At 41.1% G+C, this 17730-nt stretch overlaps 2 protein-coding genes and 1 long non-coding RNA gene across 5 annotated transcripts; 2 read left to right on the top strand and 1 right to left on the bottom strand.

Annotated features, from left to right (window-relative positions):
- Positions 2301–6358, top strand: LOC110433819 (sufE-like protein 1, chloroplastic/mitochondrial). Of its 3 annotated transcripts, none has more exons than XM_021456520.1 (2): positions 2301–3496; positions 4871–5308. In XM_021456520.1, exon 1 carries the CDS (start codon positions 2396–2398, stop codon positions 3494–3496), a length of 1101 nt encoding a protein of 366 aa, XP_021312195.1. In that variant the 5' UTR covers positions 2301–2395; the 3' UTR covers positions 4871–5308. The 3 variants fall into 3 exon arrangements, with proteins under 3 accessions (XP_021312195.1, XP_021312194.1, XP_021312193.1); XM_021456519.1 differs by lacking the exon at positions 4871–5308 and adding an exon at positions 4842–4860; XM_021456518.1 differs by lacking the exon at positions 4871–5308 and adding an exon at positions 6049–6358 and having other exon boundaries at positions 2302–3496.
- Positions 9870–13064, top strand: LOC8074513 (protein SAD1/UNC-84 domain protein 1). Its single transcript, XM_021456517.1, has 2 exons — positions 9870–10925; positions 12467–13064. Exons 1-2 carry the CDS (start codon positions 9870–9872, stop codon positions 12767–12769), a joined length of 1359 nt encoding a protein of 452 aa, XP_021312192.1. The 3' UTR covers positions 12770–13064.
- Positions 14546–17500, bottom strand: LOC110433820. Its single transcript, XR_002451160.1, has 3 exons — positions 17199–17500; positions 16202–16291; positions 14546–16112 (listed from the first exon to the last, which is right to left on the bottom strand). It is a non-coding gene; the product is annotated as an uncharacterized LOC110433820 (long non-coding RNA).

Genomic DNA, 17730 nt, shown 5'->3' with positions numbered 1-17730 from the left:
ATATATTTTTATAAGATGTGCATTTTATGTAATAGATGTTGTTACTCTTTTATATAAATCTAGTCAAACTTAATGGCACAAATTTTAAGAATTGGTTCTTTCATGGACGAAGGGAGTAGTAATATTAGTGGTTTCTTCCTCATTAGTTCAAGAGGAGAGGCAGGAACCACTAATAACTCATTAGTTTTCTTCATGTCGAGTTTAACTCATTAGTTTAAGAGCACTATATTAGTTTAAGAGGAGAGGCAGGAACCACTAATAACTCATTAGTTTTCTTCATGTCAAGTTTAAGAGCACAATATTAGTGGTTCCTGCCTCTCCTCTTCTTCATACAGTGTAGACACTCACTCATATTTCACAATTAAGTTATCTGTAATCAAACGATCCGAAACAAATGCTGATTGTTCAACGTGTATACTGTCCAGCGACCAGTAGGATTGCACCTTCGAATCTTGTCTTCAACTCCAAGAATGCTGTCAGTCTCTTGTTTTGTTCTCCGGTTCTTTATTTCCATCTTCATATTGCACGTCATTCTTCTCTTTGACTCCAACAAGCAAGTCATCGGACCACATAAAAAATGAGGACGCAACGTCTTTTGATCTACTAAAAAACTTTTACCGTGGACATTTGCTAAAGGTATTTGAGATCTCTCCCTTTATGTGAGCAAACTAAGTGGCTAAAAATTAAAAGGAAAAAAATTCAAGGTTAATTTAAGCTTAGAACATGGCGTAAATAGATCTGATATTCCAGCGATCAAAGAAGTCCTACTCCATCCGTCCCACAAATAAATGCATTTCATTGACTTCTACGATTTATGTTTGACCATTCGTATTATTTAATTTTTTGTATAAATAATAAAATAAATAAATCATTATAAAAATATATCTAACAATAAAATAAGTCATAAAAAAATAAATAATATTTATTAAAAATTTTTAAATAAGACGAACGGTCAAAACATAAATCATAAAAGTTAAAAAAATGTAATTATTTGTGGGACGAAGGGAGTACACAAATTACATGGGTCAACAGGCAACAAATTGAGCACATGAAAACAAGGCAGACATAATAAAAAGAGCACACGTGAAATATATCAAAGCCAGGTTTCGATCTGAAAACAAGGCAGACATAATAAAAAGAGCACACATGAAAAAAAATAAAAAACAAAAAGTCCAAATTTGTATCAAAGCCAAGTTTCGATCTTAGGACCTGTGAGTTATGGGCCCACCACGCTTCCGCTGCGCCACTTTGATGTTTGATTCTTTTATACTGATTTTTGCTAAATGGATGTACATTATGAGGAGTATTTCCATAACATAACTTCAAGATGTTTCTCACACTAGAAATGCTACTAACCTCTCAAATGTTTTCTCATGCTCCTGCCTAGGGTTATCGATGGGGAATTCTTCGTCGGAGGATAGTTCACGAGGATATTTTTGAGGAGATGTTTTCCTCTTATCCTCGTGTAGAGAATTTATCCTCACAGCCTCTGTCCATGTTGTGGAATGCAACAATTAGAGAGCGACCACAAATTTATGCTACCAAATCAATATAAATTGAACAAGCAATATTTCATATTACAAGAGACGTCTACTTTGGAGTTTAGTGTTATATTTATACCAAGGTAGCTTTTAGTAGAATTTGAACATGACAAAGGTCAAATTGGTGTATGAGCGAGTTCGCGGTGCGGGTACACAGGGAACAATGGTGGGAGATGGTCTCCCATCCCCGTTCCCACGAACTCTACATGGACTAATTTTCTGTTGTTTCAGTATCTATGAAGACTAAATTAGTTCTATTCCTGTTCTCTAATAGAGAAATTGCCAGAGACAATTGGGAATCGGACCCATTACCATCTCTACTCCTACCTCCTGCACTCTATTGGATGCCAGACAACAGCCTCTCTCCAATATTATATACTGGCGCCCTAGGCCTAAACCATGTAAGATGCTCTTTGAGAGTGTTTGGTTGAGAATGTTAAAGTTTAACAAATATTGTATCATTTTCGTTTTACTTGACAATTATTGTCCAATTATAAGCTAATTAGGTTTAAAAGATTCATCTCACAAATAATTCTCTAGCTGTGTTTTTAGTTTCCTAAATAGTTTATATTTAGTACTTCATGTGTCCAAACATTCAACGCCAAACAGAGCTTTAAATAATTAAATGGAAGTTCTTATATAAAGAAAAACCTTCAACATGTGTGCAAAGCACCCCAGGCCCACGAGGCCACGAGCCCCTGCAGTTGCGTGGGCCGTTTGCTGACCTCCGCACTCCGCGGCCATCCCCCTCCTTTTCTTTTCTCTCCCGAAGAATCAAATCTTGTTCTCTCTTCTTCTCGAGACCAGACCACCGTATACTGGAACAATCCTCCGTCGCCGGTCGCCGCCCACCCATGGCCTCCGCCGCCAGCACTGCCGCCACCGGGGCCCCGCTGCGCCTCCTCTTCTCCTCTTCCAACCGTATCTCCAAGCCCTTCCTTCCCCGCCCCCACCGTCTCACCCTCTCCTCCCCCATCTCCTTCCAGCGCCTCACAGCCCGGTCCGCCGCCTCCCCGTCCCCATCCACCACCACCTCCTCCCCCTCTGGCTCCGGCTCTGTCGACCCGGCGCAACTGCCCCCCGCGCTCCGCGACATCGTTGGCCTCTTCCAGTCCGTCCCGGACGCGCGCACCCGGTACAAGCAGCTCCTCGCCTACGCCGCGCGCCTCCCGCCCATGGACCCGGCGCTCAAGACCGATGCCAACCGCGTCCGGGGCTGCGTCTCACAGGTCTGGGTCCACGCCGAGCCGGACGAGGGCGACGGCGGCGGCCGCAGCGTCAGGTTCCACGCTGACTCCGACGCGCAGCTCACCAAGGGCCTCGCCGCGCTGCTCGTGCTGGGGCTCTCTGGCGCGCCCGCCGCGGATGTGGCCAGGGTGCCCGTCGAGTTCATTGAGCTGCTCGGGATCAGGCAGAGCCTCTCGCCCTCCAGGAACAGCGGCCTGCTCAACATGCTCAGCCTCATGAAGCGCAAGGCACTTGAGATCGCCGGTGGTGACTCGGCCACAAGCCAGCTATCAGTCCAAGAGGCTGCTGAATCGCGTGGAGTGGACGACAAAGAGCCTGAATTTGCAGCTTTCGGGGTGCAGGAAGAGGAAAGTGCAGAGGAGGCAGAGAGACGTGACGAGGATGAACAATTGGGTGAAGTTCCACTTGATGCAGAAGGGAATGGTGCTGTGAGTGGTGGGAGGAAGGAGAGGATAAGAGAGAGTTTGGAGAGGGCACTTTCTCCAGTGGAGTTGGAGATTGAAGACATATCGCATCTCCACAAGGGCCATGCTGGGGTGGCTGGGAGCAATGGGGAGACACATTTCAATGTGAGGGTGGTGTCCAAGGAGTTTGAGGGGAAGAGCTTGCTCAAGAGGCACAGGGCTGTCTATGATCTCCTGCAGGAGGAGCTCAAGACCGGGTTGCATGCCCTGTCAATTGATGCAAAGACTCCATCTGAAGTTTAGGTACTAGCTTGCCATGAAATATATATTCTTCTGTAAGAACATCACTTGCATGCTCTCTTTGTCATCTCTATATGATTGCTTGCAAGAAGTTACAAATTTTGGTCGGTAGACAACCTTGTGCTAACCTAAGATGGTTTCATATACATAATTTAGCATTGATTTCAGTATTCACACTACAAAAGATTGTTTTGTTGGGTAGCTATTTCGTTTTCAGTATACGTGTTTGAATTTTACTTTTGGCCAAATATATATATGAATTGCGACAACCATCAACAGGTTAGCTGCAAGCCAATTATGTGTTGTATCTTGAAAATACACTGAAGAGAGTCGAATTCTTTATACAGTTAGAGTTAATAATAGAGAAAATTCAGTTTACAAATGTACAAGCTGGAAAGTCTGTAGATATAGAATTTGCTGTCTGTAATGTAGACTTTGATAGTTCCATAATCCATACTACGAAACAAGTAGACAAGTTGAAAAGAAAAGTTCACATTTGTATTTGTTTCAAAATATTGAACTTGCAACATCCAGACCGTTCCAAGTTGCAATGCAAGTACTCCCTCAGTCCCTCTGTCCTTCAATTTAGGCCTATTTTAACTAGGGACTTGGGAAAAGTCGATCTTTTACAAGTTTTGACCAACAATTAGTCAAATTATATGCATGCTTAGTATACTAAAATTGCATCAATAGATTAGTATTCGAAGTACTTTTAAGATGATGCTGATCTGTACCAATTTACAAGGATTATCTCTGCCAGAATCTGGCTTACTTTAATGGACAGAGGGAGTACAAAAAGAGTACACTGTCCTGCCCCTCTACAAGCCACCAGCCCACCACACATGCAACAGCAACACCACCGACACCAAAATGAATGTTTTCTTTTTCTTTATTTCTTTTTTTTTAAAAAAAAAGTTGTCCAGTGGGAGAAAGACCATTCCCATGCACATATTCGAACATATTCAAATGAAATAAGGGTTCAGACAGTGCTAACTCCTCATCAAATGAAAAATAAGGGTCGGATGGTTTCAGCACCAACACCAGCTTCTACAGTACCCATCTTTTCAGAAATGTAATGCGCTTCACCACCAAGTTCTGTTGCACGAGGATCATCCATAAGAAATTAAGAACATAGACCTTCTCAACTTCAATATTGTTATATCTCTCTCACAAGATCATGCATTTGAAACTTCTTTGCTCTTCCATATGGATTTCTGCCTGCAACTTGATGAAGTGAACACCAACTTAGTTCTATGAGATTTTTCTTTTGTGGTTTTTGTCAGATAGGTCTTATGCATTATCCAGATTTTTTGTTTTATTCAGTTGCTTTGAAGCTGTTTAATTACAGGATGTGGCTAAGTTCTCGGTTACATGCAGTTGGAACTGAATCATGGTGATCAATCATGGTGCCAGTCTAGGGATCATGCCATTTGTATTAAAAAAATTAGATTTAAAATGCTGGCGCGTCGCAGCACAAAATCGCTGGTGTTCTCTGTGTTCTTGCATCAATCAATCCCATTTTCCCAACAATTTTATTAAGAGGGTGTACCATTAGATGTTAAGTATATCCATGGTAGAGTTGGAACTTTGAATGGTGGCGAGTCCTATTTAATGTATGGGTGGTCGGTATCCAACATAACTTGTCCATTTTATGTTAGTACAGAAGTGCTATCATACCTGTGTTACTAAGTTGCTTCATATAGTTTAAAAATCAAAGAGCCATAAGTGTCTCGTGTCAATTTCATATTTAATGTAATGGCTTCAATGCATTTAAACATATTTTGCTCATTTTTTTCCCTATGCACTTCTTGTTTCTCAGATCAAATGTCTTTTGAATGCTTTTTCTTTTATTAGTGAGGCATGAGCCTGACATAGGATGACTTGATGGTACCTAGCATACCTGACGACGAAGGTCTAACATCCCTTAAAAGAGGAAGCAAGTGCTGTTTCCATGTTTTGCATTGCAATGGATTCATTCTTTAGATAATTTTGATTTATATATTTGAAAACAAGTGGAAGAATATGCAAAGTAAATAGGTTAATATGGTAAGCATTTGGATGCCTCACTTTTTCTATTGCTGGTGGATCACTGGATCCATTATGCACTGCAATAGAAATCTTATATTCATTGGCATTAGGGTCTGTTTAGAACCTAGTAATACAAAATAGAGGAATGGAAAAGAAAACACATGGATAAGATAGAGTGATGAATAGTGAAGACTACATTTCAAAACACAGGAATGGATACTTTGAGCTGTTTGCATTAGAGAGGGGGGGGGGGGGGGGCACAGGAACATAAGCAAGCATAGCAAGAGAGGGAGAACAAAGATTCTTTCCCTTGGATTGGGGGAGAGGGAGAACAAAGATTCTTTCCCTTGGGTTGGGGTGGATGTTTTTTTTCCAATGTTTTGCACTACTATGGTTTACTTTCCTTTAGAAAGAACTCAATATTCCTTCATTCCAAACACAATGAACTGATTCCTTTCCTTTAGAATTTATTCCTTTTAAACCCTTTGATCCAAACAGGACACAATGATCTGATACACTCTTTGTAGGTGGCAATTTGCATTGCTTTGGTGTCCCTGTACAAGAATGAAACGCAGTTGAGGTCTTTTGCTTGCTATATAAGCTTTGAGGTTTTTGGCATGTAGTAGTTCTTCTCACGACGGTATACATGCATGCTACTTCACCGTTGTGCCTTGTGATCCCAAATACAGGCAAAGCTAATGAATTACACAATATTAGACCTTTGGTTCCATTGCATTAGCATTGTTAAAAATAATTATTCTTTTGATGCTTTCTATTTCATGTTGTTTGGAAATGCACAATGAAAGTTATGCACATCTGACAAACCGTTATGTAGTAGTATATGCTTACGAATGGCTATATTGTTTGTTAGTTTGCTACATTTAGTCAGTCTGATAAAATGCACCAGTTGATTAAAAAAATAAACACTAACCCAATCAGTGCATTCTGGTCGCACATACCAAGACGCATACACGCCAAGCATACTAACTACTAAGATGGTGAAGGTAGATCAGTCGCCAGTCATGCTGGAGATTAGATCAGTGGTAGTCTCATGGGTTCTCAAAATTCACTATCATGTCATAGGTTTGTTAGACTAGATAGTCTAGATAAGGAGCTCCACGTGGAAACTCAACGATATTGTATTACTTTCCATTGTCAATCTAATATTAGTTTTCTTAGAGCAAGTATTATAGTAGGCTGTAAGCCAACTAAATGCTGAGGTGAAGGAGAGAGAAGATGAAAGAAAGTAAAAGCGGGTTGTAAGCTTACAGCCGGCTCAAACACAAAAACCAAGAAAGTCTGTGAAACGGACAAGTTGGTCATGTATTAAAGAAGGCTGTAAAGAAATCTTACAGCCAGCAGCTGGCTGTGTTATAATACTTGCTCTTAAGTACTTCCACTGAATGTTACATATACCAACAGTATTGAATCTCGAAACGTGCTAATCATGGTGGTATACTTTGCGACTGAATCCTGGTTATGTGCTAGTGGAATATGTGGATGGTATCTCCATGAAGCACCGAGGTTGATTTGCTTAAGGCCTTGTTTAGATCCAAAAACTTTTTGGATTTTGACATTGTAGTACTTTTGTTTTTATTTGACAAACATTGTCCAATCATGGTGTAACTAGACTTATAAGATTCGTCTCGTGATTTACAGGCAATCCGTGCAATTAGTTTTTATTTTTATCTATATTTAATGTTCTATGCATATGCCGTAAAATTGGAAATCTTGAAAAGTTTTAGGTTTTAGGGTGAACAAAACAAGGCCTAAGCCTACAGGGTTAAGAACTCTACTTCACGGATTGCCACTTAACTAAGTAACTATTGGGAAGCCAGCTTTGTTCGTTTGACTGATAAACCGTGGTAGGAAGTATTGCTAGTTGATTTGTTGTAAAAAAAAACACTATTGAACTGATTTGGCTTAATCGGCTGATAAGCTGCTCCTTATGTCATTCATGTATTTTGCCGGCTCCGGCACGATGACTTGGTTGATGAGGTCCTTTAGCTACCCTGGAAGTGTCATGTAACTAATCCATACTTGATTAATCCATACTTGATTCTATTTAGACGTACGTTTAGGTTGTTGAAGTCACTTGGCCTTTTACGTACAGTTTGGATTGGACTAATAGTAACAGATAATAATGAGAGCATAGTTAAACACCCAAAAAAAGGAGTCGTAGAAGAGTTGGAGGCTCTGACATGTAGAGGTCCTTAGCCACCTGGAGGAGTATCTTCAACTGTTTGTCATCTGGCTTTCTCATCCTTAATTTTTTAGTAAAATAAGAAAAAACTCTCTTCAATGGTTCGGCATCTTCCTTCCCCATCTTTTACAACATCGTAAAAATTTCTCCCGAGCGTGCATATATGCGCACGGTCTAGGAGCGCGCATCTGGAGTTTTCTGGCCCATCTAGTAAATAGAAAGAAAGACATGGTTTTAGGTGAGAAAACACAAAAGAGAAAGATTTGGTGGAAGGGCTTAAACATGTACAAAAATAAATTGCGGGTTTCTGATACAAAACATAAGACCAAGTCATAGAAAAAATACCGAGAACAAAAATTAGGATAAAAATATAGGAAAGTCTTAGAGATTACTTCTTTTTTTCCTCATTATACTAATCTAGGAGTTAGCAAATACCATATTTTAGAGAATAAAATATGAGGATCTCTTGGAGATGCTCTAACCACTTCATACTTGATTCTATTTAGACATGTGCATGTAGGCTGGTGAAGTCACTTGGTCTGTTTATGTAGTTTGGATCCTTGACTAATAGTAATAGATAGCGAGAGCATAGTTAAACACCAAAAAAGGGCCATAAAAGATTTAAGTAACTCCAAACTAGGCAGCAGGATGTAAGGAAAAATATATTTTTAATTACATAGTTTCTCAAGAAAAATATTTGGATATTTTCTATAAAAATTATTTGTATACATCTTTCATAAAGTTCATTTGACCTATAAAGTATTAAAGCAGCCCAATTTACCACCCTTGGAACTGCTATAAGCATCAAATAGGAGAACCAACATGACGTCACGTAGGCGAACAGGTTAAAAAAGCAAATGTTTTCAAAGTTGAAGATGGTTTCGTAGCTGGAGGAGGAAAATCATGTCTCAAGCATAGTTGAGGGCGTTGAGAGGACCTATTCCGGGCAGAAAACTATGTACTCCCTCTTCTCTATCTCTAAAAACTTCAACTTCTAGAATCCGTACCAGTTAAATTTTTTAAATTTTAATCAACTTTATAGAAAAAAGCATCAATATCTATAACATAAAATAATCATTTTATAAAAATATATTCTATAATAAATCTAATGGTATCAATTTGGTACTATAAATCTTAACGTTTTTCTCTATAAATTTGGTCAAAGTTCTAAAAATTTGACTTAAAACAAGTGTAGAAGTTACAACTTTTAGGGACAGAGGGAGACATATTTGGCCCAGCATCGAACGCCCAAACTCAAAAGGCAAGGTGGTTCAGAACTTCAAAATCCAGTGGAAATTGTCTCAACTTTAAGAGACCATATAAGATTTAAATAATTCTAAATAAAGTCTAGTAATATAAAAAGCATGATTTTAAAAAAATAAACCGCTTTTTATAGTTTTTCAAGCTAAATGCATATTTCTATAAATTTTATAGATTAAATCATATTTTGAGTTTTTAAATTCTATTTTTTTTATGATGTATTAATAAAAAGAGATGATAAGAGTTTTATGAAAGTAGAGAGAGTTTTATCCCCATGAAATTTCTATATACTGTTTTTAAAATATTTATATGTTGAAAACTGGGTCATGAAACTTCTACTGAAGATGCCTATTGTGTGCATGTTTTATGGGTTGAGTTGGTATAATTCACAAAAAAAATATCATAAAATTGTCCCAACCTGTCCATGTACTTTGAAGTGCCCTCATCCAACGGCTCGGTTCACATTATATTTTGGACAAGGTCGGTCCAACAGGAAACCAAAATGTCAGGAAGGAAGTTGTTTTTAGTAATGTCAAGGAAAATTCTTCCTTTTTTTTTAACGCACACGGAAATTTCCTGGAATGAACAATGAATAATCCGCAGGAAAACCGATTTGATCTGATCTTGCCATATGAGCGTCCCCACCACGTCAGTGAGTTCAGGTCTGAAGGCAGGCAACAAGGGAACTGCCAGCCTGACAGGGCAGCCGAAGAAGCGCCGCGCCGTTTCACTTCGGCGCGTGCGCTCTCCTCCTCGTCTTCCCCCCGCCCCGCCCGCTCCCCACAAATTTCCCCAGCATTCGCATTCGCATTCGGATTTGGAATTCCCCCCCCCCCCCCCCCCCCCCCCCCCGGCTCCACCCCGAACCCCAACCGCCTCCGTCCCATGGCGTCCGCCTCCCTCGCCGCCGCGGCCACCAGCCCAGCCTCCTCCCCACTAACCCTAGACGCCATCCCCCTCGCCTCCCGCCCCGCCCAGGGAGGCGCCGCAACCGCAGCCGCCCCGCGCAAGCGGCCGGTCCTCCTCCTCGACCACCGCCCGCACCCCGCTTCCCCTACGCCCCCGCTCCTCTCCTCCACCGCCGCCGCCGCCGCCGCCGCTGCCGCTGCCGCCGCGTCCGCTCCGCACGCGCGCCGCAAAAAGGCCTCCCACCCGCCGCGGCCGCGGTGGCAGACCGTGCTCAGCATCGCCGCCAAGAATGCGGTGCTCCTCGCCGCGCTGCTCTATCTCGGGGACCTCGCCTGGCGCTGGTCCCACCCGCCGCCGCCCTCCCCGCCGCCCGACCGCGCCGCGCTCGAGGGCTACGCCGCCCGCGTCGACGAGGTCGAGGCCTCCCTCGCCCGCACCTTCCGGATGATCCAGGTGCAGCTCGAGGCCGTCGACCGCAAGATCGACGGCGAGGTCGGCACCGCCAGGGGCGACCTTCTCGCTCTGCTGGAGGAGAAGCGGCTCGCGCTCGAGGGCCAACTCACCCGGCTCGACGCGAAAGCAGGTGAGCTCGGCGACGCACTGGACGGGCTCAAGCGGATGGAGTTTCTCCGGAAGGACGAGTTCGAGAAGTTCTGGAACGAGGTGAAGGGGAGTCTCGGCTCGGGTTCCGGGAGCGAGGTTGATCTGGACCAGGTTCGTGCGTTGGCCAGGGAGATCGTCATGAGGGAGATTGAGAAGCATGCCGCAGATGGGATCGGCAGGGTTGACTATGCCGTGGCCTCAGGTGGGGGAAGAGTTGTCCGGCATTCGGAGGCCTATTTGCCTAAGCGTGGTGGTTTGATGGGCTGGATACCTGGAGGTGACGTGGGGCCGAAGCCAGAGAAGATGCTTCAACCGAGCTTTGGGGAGCCTGGACAATGCTTTGCCATGCAGGGTAGCAGTGGGTTTGTTGAGATCAAGCTCAAGTCGGGAATAATTCCTGAGGCAGTAACACTTGAGCATGTGTCTAAGGTAAGGTTTTTGGCCACCCAACGTTTTAGTCTTGCATGGCTACGCGCTTAATTATTGCTTGTTTATGTCTTATAAGCGGTGGATGACATTGTCTAAGTACAAATGTAGGATGCGCCACCAGTTACTGAACTTGCTGCTTGTTAAAAGCTTAGATTAGTTTCTTGATGTCTTAATGCATTATATTTGTAGCATTGAGTCCGATTGTATTCAATTGCAGATAGAATCCCCTCAAATTATGTTTCATGATTACAGTCCTAAGCATTTCATGTTAAATTTGAATCGGCTTCTAATTATTATTCCATGTTTATGGCCATCATCATTACATGCATAAGCCAATAAAGGAAGAATGAATCTTATTTTTGCAGTCAATGCTGGTGCTAGGAAATTTTCTTTCTGGTTGTATCCTTACTGAAAACTAAACAAGACTGACTCTTTCAAATCATGTACTAATATGAAGTTGTGGTGTGTTCTTGACTTGGCTTGCTTTGCTTGCTTTCCTTTTCAGCTTGGTAAATAATACTTGCTATTCTCATTTGTAAATATTTTTAAATTGTGATAATGATCAAGATCTGGTCCAATGCATTTTATTGAATAATTGAGAAATGGGAAATTGGTTTGTCACCTCTGGGAGTCATTTGTCTGACTTGAAGTGAATTGCATTGCCACTTTTCTTTTTCTATTGAGAAAATTATGAAATAGTACTACTCAACTTGTTTTTTCCTTGTTGTCAATCTTAATTTTGATAATTCCAATTACTTCATGGCTTCTTGCAATGGGCTACTGGATTTAGTAAAGAGGACATGTGTGTAGTACATTAATTGTTCCAGATCAGGATCTTTATATTAGTATCGGTAATATGCTAACTGCATACTTACTGTTTGAAACCTGGGTACTCTTGTATTAGGTTGGCAGTTTTTATTGGTAACTATTGTGACAAATGAACTTGTTTTGTTAGATTAGTATTGAAGGTGTCGTAATATGAAGAGAGCCTCATTCATCTTTGAACAATCTCCTTTTTATGCTGTTCATTTTGATGTTTGAGAACTATTCACTTCAAAGCTCTTCCAGACTGTATGCCAAATGGTGCTTTATGGTTTGTTTCCTCTTGACTGTTGCTTCTTTTGAGTGAATTGCTCTTGTGTCCTGTTAATTGGTACTGTCATGTTTCAAAAAAAGTGGTAAAAACTGTTACTGTCGCTTTACAATATTGACATTATGTAAATAGTTATGCAAGGAATTACTTCCTTTTTGTTTCGTCTAAGATGGCAATGCTGAGCCCACTCATTCAGCTGATAGAGTGCAGGTGTTAGTACTTTGTTCACTGGCTATCTTGACAGAGAAGGGGAAAAACTCTAAGCACCATCTAAATTGGCAGCATTTATAGGGATTTAGCTGCTAGTTTGGTAAACATAAATCTGTTACAGGAAAATTTACATAGTGAATGCATGCATGCATTCATCGTCCTTATTTGACCACAGTGAAAACTACACATGTTAGTTCTGAAGCTAGCATGGATACTTACTCTGGTGCATGGCATGCAGGATGTGGCGTATGATAGGTCTACAGCTCCAAAAGACTGTCTGGTGTCTGGATGGTACGAGGAGACGCCTGGTGAGACCCAATTGGGTCATGCTGCAAAGATGGCTTTGGTAGAGTTCACGTACGACTTGGAGAAGAACAATGTGCAGACATTTGATGTGTCAGCCCCAGATGTAGGCGTGATCAATATGATCCGGTTGGATTTCAATTCGAATCACGGAAGCTCGCAGCTGACATGCATCTACCGCCTCCGGGTCCATGGCCATGAACCGGTCTCTCCAGGAACCGCAGGTTCTCAGGCCTGAGTTGTGTGGAAGCCTTGTGTTTCTATATGCTACGTGATTCACTTGACGGTCCGCTCTTTGTGCTCAATCTAGTTTTGGTCTAGGGCTGTCATGTACACACACTGTAAATCTAACAATTGTTTGCTGGTAGCCTGGCGTCTTCCTAGGTCCTAGTCCAGTAACATGTGGTAGGTGTTTAGTTCGTGCTATGAAAACATGGAAGTTCAACAGTATTTTGTTGTGCAATTGTTCGTTTGAACCTTGGCAAGGCTTGTGCTGTTGTCTTTGGTTTAAGCATATACTTCCATTGATTTCCCGTTTTCAAATTCTAATGGATGATCTTCGTAGCAGGTACAGGTCCTTCGCTGTTTTTTAAAAAAATTATCATATGAAAGTCGTTAGCAGTGATCCCATATTTTTAAGAAAAAAGGTCCTTTGTTCCATACATAATTCCATGATACCTTTGTGAATCAAGGACGTGTGCACGAATCTCAAAGCTGAACTTCTAGAAGTCAGCTTGTCTCGTGTCTACATTCTTTCACTATGCGAGTTTTTGTACTCTAGCACTTTTATTTGTATTTGGTATCGATAAATTATATAATTAGTTATTTTTTTATTTATATTTAATGTTTTATATACATCGTAAAATTTGATGTGATAAAGAATTTTAGATGAAAGTAAGGGCTTGTTTAGCACAGCTCAACTTCACTAGTAAAGCTGTTTTTTTAGAAAATAGCTTCATTAGCGACTTTCTAGATGAAGCTGAGCTGTTTTGAAAAAAGTGTTTGGCAAAATAGCTTCACCAACTACTTCATACATAGTTGAGAGAGAGAAATGAGGGAGAAGCTGCAATAAGCTACTTTTTTCCAGCTTCATCCAACTTATGTATTTGTGAGAGGAGGGAAAAAACAGCTTCACTCATGAAGTTGTTTTGGAAATAAGTGTTTGGCAGAAAAAAAACAGCTCACAACAGCTCATGAAACTGTTGCCCTAAACAAGGGCCGAAGGAAGCCGCCTTTGCAGAATTGCAGTTTGGACACGGGATAGCCCCCGCCCTTTCCGTCCGCCACGACTCATGAGGAATTCCTGCCGAGGTGTAGATCAGGTACTGCTCCTAGTTTGGCGAGAGTAAGGCTAGACGAAAAACTCGAAGTTTGTTAGTTCGTTCGGTTTGTGGCTGGTTCGGCTCAGCTTTACTCGGCTCGTTATTATAATAAGCTGTGCCGAACCAAGATTTTTGCTTGTTAGCTATAACGAATCAACTCGAACCAGCTCGCGAGCTGCTCGTGAGCCAAACAAGCTATAATTTTAGTGAAAAGTTATCATAAATTATATTAATTTTGTATTACTTTATATCTTACACTTTACAAATAATTGATATTAGCTCATATAAATATTTTATTCGACTTAAGACTATTAGATATATTATTTTTGTATTATTACTATTTTTAAGCTTTAAATAAATACAAATAATATATTTTATGTAGTTTTTATACCTCGCTCACGAGTTTAACGAGCCAGTTCGAACTCGTAACGAGCCGAACTAAACCGAGCTAGCTCGTTATCCTAACGAGCCAGAACCAGCCGAGCAAAGCCAAACTGGCTCGTTATCCAGCCTTAGGCGAGAGCCAGAGAAGCTTCGAGTGCAGCAGCCGAGAAGGCTAGGGCGACATTTGTATTTGACAAATATTATTCAATCATAGACTAACTATGCTCCAAAGATTCGTCTCGTAAATTACAGGTAAACTGTGTAATTAGTTATTATTTTTATCTATATTTAATGCTCTATGCATGTGCCGCAAAATTTAATGTGACGGGAATCTGAAACTTTTTGCAATTTTTTTTTTGAAACTAAACAAGGCCCTAGTTTGATGACTGTGACCTTGTAATCGTATCCAATAAATCTATCTATTTGCCCAAAAAAATAGATAATAACACGTGGTCACCTCATTGTTTTTCCTTCTTCCATTGTTTTCTTTATGTCTCACCTTATTCTTTTTTCCTTCTTCCATTATTTTCTTTATATCTCGTCCTCACTTTTTTTTTAAAATTACATGGTACAACATAAACATCCACATATACATGTATATTTATCTCTATGAACATACGTATGTAAATTCTACCCCTATAAGCACCTTCGAAGGAATGAGCCGGCAGATCTTGACATTCACGAAATTATCACGAGCGTCTTTATCGATAGAAACGTCATTTACCACTAAAAATATAGCCCCGTTAAATTAAAAATAAATTCAAAAAAATACAAACCCCTATGTTAAGTCGATGAATTGAATTTGGATGGACAAACTCTACCACAAAAACCGAACCAACTGATCTATATCAATATCAATATCAGTTAACTAGTCCTCATAGTTCTCTCCACCTTCACTACTCACACTATCTAGATAATACCACATTAGTATAGACGAGCAATGGCCATGCTGCAAGGGAATTTTAGAATTGGCGAAATTTATTGCATTCTACTTTTATGAGGGTAATTATTTTAAGAAAATTTTGTTTTTGTTTTTTTATAGATGTTTAATAAGATGTTTAATAAGATGAATGGGCATGATAAATGAATCTATAGCTTGTGAACTTAGCAATCTTTTTGTAGAGGGGCCCATCTACTCGAGTTTAAATAATTCTCAACTTGCATGGACATGAGCACTCATATTTTTTTAGATTTTTTCTAGCACTAAACTATATGTTCGCTGATTTATCGTGAGAGAAAAATACTGTTGGCTGGTAGAAAAAGTACGGCCGAAAAGACAAGCGAACGTCTGCTCACAAGAATATAGTGTATGCATTGTGTTTTTAATTTATAAAGATGAATGAGCATATATTATGTATGTAGACTGCTATGGGTTGATGATGAAGTATCTCATGCGCATGTTGCAGATGGGAAGTTCAAATAATAGTGTTTTTTTTTTCACTTTTCCTATTCCTCAGTTGCCTGAATTCTGGGCTCCCTCTCAGGCGACGTTTCTGTCCGTTCGATTGGCTTCAAGATGCATGCGTCTGGTTTAGTTGTTGTTGGGTCCGATGTTTGTTGTTGTTGGGTCCGGGACCGGAGGCTTTTACCTGTATGCCATTACGAAAGATTCACCAAACCACGATGCCATTAAAAAGTTGTTTCGCACCGCTGTGCCCAACTTCATCTTCGACTATACCCGTGTGTCATTCCGTCTATTTTGAAGCCTAACGGCAGTTAAGTGGCCTGACAATAGACTTGAATGCCCCTGGGTCACTTGGTCTCGACAACGAAATATTCTTGTCCCCAGTGCCACTGACAACGAAATATTCTTGTCCCCAGTGCCACTGACTGCCAGTTTTCCTCTGTTGCAACAATAATGCTAGTAAAATTCACCTGAAAAATACTTGGATTACTAATAAATTCTACTCTTTCTTCAGTTCATCTGGTAAGATTAATTTCAAAAGCTAGGCAGATGCTTAAACCTTGGAGTTGTTCCTACCGATTCAGGCACCCGCGCCACCTCCAAACAATCAAATGTGACATGGCTTTGAAAGGTGACTTGAAGAGGGAGGCTAACAGTAGCAGGCAGAAAGGGCTTGGTTAGTTAAAACAGGGGGATCCAATCCAACCCAATTATATTACACATGTGTTCATACATAGGCCTTGTTTAGTTCAAAAAAATTGCAAAATTTTTCAGATTCCCCGTCACATCAAATTTTTAGACGTATGCATGAAATATTAAGGCCTTGTTTAGTTCGCAAAAATTTTCAAGATTCTCTGTCACATCGAATCTTTGGTCGCATGCATGGAGTATTAAATATAGACAAAAATAAAAACTAACTGCACAGTTTACTTGTAATTTGTGAGATGAATCTTTTGAGCCTAGTTATTCCGTGATTGGACAATGTTTGTCAAATAAAAACAAAATGCTACAGTAGCCAAAAACAAAATTTTTTGCGAACTAAACAAGGCCTAAGGCTCTGTTTGGTTCCCCTTGCTAAATTTTAGCTAGTTACTTTAGTAGCTAAAGTTCCAAACACATTGACTAAAAGGAGCTAAAATAGTTTAGTTCCATTAGTTACCCAAGAGTAGCTAAAATAATTTTAGCTAGCTAAAATTTAGCAAGGGGAACCAAACGGGGCCTAAATATAGATGAAAATAAAAACTAATTGCACAGTTTGGTCGGAATTGACGAGACGAATCTTTTGAGCCTAGTTAGCCTATAATTAGACAATATTTGTCAAATACAAATGAAAGTGCTACTATTCCGATTTTCCAAAATTTTTTAGAAGTAAACAAGGCCTATCCAATTGCGGTTGGGTTTGTGTGTCCACAGCGAAATTGTTGGTTCTCATAACGTGGATGCCACGCAGCAAAGTAATCCATCCATCCATCCATATTCCATCCGCTTGATTGAAATCGGAGATTTGGCGTTGAGGAAGCAAGCAAGCTGCAAGCAGAGGTAGGGCGGTTGCTTACCAGAGCAGCACAAGAGGAAGCGGATGGATCTGCTGCGTCGTCTGGTCAACAGCACGGGGCAGGAGTGAGGAATCGAGTTCAGTACAGAGCAACCACGGCGGGCGACGGGCAAGGAGTCCAATACAGCAGTCAGCACGGGGGGATTTTGAATTTGATCGAATTGAGGACGACGACGAGGTCGCTGCTGCTGCCGCCTGCTGGTGGTGGAAGAGAGGAGGAAGAGAAGGGTGGTTTGGATGGATCGGTGCCCATCGGTCCGTTCCGGATCTGGATAGACAAACAACCCAGCTCCCGTGACTGGAAGGGTACGATGGACATTGTGCTATTTAGGGCCCACGTGTCAGACCCTTTAAACGGAAGAAAACGAACGGAATGGGAACGGAATGACACACGGGTATAGTCGAAGATGAAATTGGTCACAGCGGTGCGAAACAACTTTTTAATGGCATCGTGGTTTGGTCAATCTTTTATAATGGCATACAGGTAAAAGGCTCCCGGGACCGCACCCGCACCACTCGACGCGAGGACGGGA

The sequence above is a fragment of the Sorghum bicolor genome, chromosome 3 (genome assembly GCF_000003195.3).
Source record: "Sorghum bicolor cultivar BTx623 chromosome 3, Sorghum_bicolor_NCBIv3, whole genome shotgun sequence".
Classification (NCBI taxonomy): Eukaryota; Viridiplantae; Streptophyta; class Magnoliopsida; order Poales; family Poaceae; genus Sorghum; species Sorghum bicolor.
Note: the sequence above shows the minus strand (reverse complement) of the source record. Positions and strands in the feature narration are given on the sequence as shown.

Coding starts and splice junctions, on each gene's coding strand:
- LOC110433819 (XM_021456518.1), top strand. CDS start 2,396: ATGGCCTCCGCCGCCAGCACTGCCGCCACCGGGGCCCCGCTGCGCCTC.
- LOC8074513 (XM_021456517.1), top strand. CDS start 9,870: ATGGCGTCCGCCTCCCTCGCCGCCGCGGCCACCAGCCCAGCCTCCTCC. Junction 10,926..12,466: donor CACTTGAGCATGTGTCTAAG/GTAAGGTTTTTG, acceptor CATGGCATGCAG/GATGTGGCGTATGATAGGTC.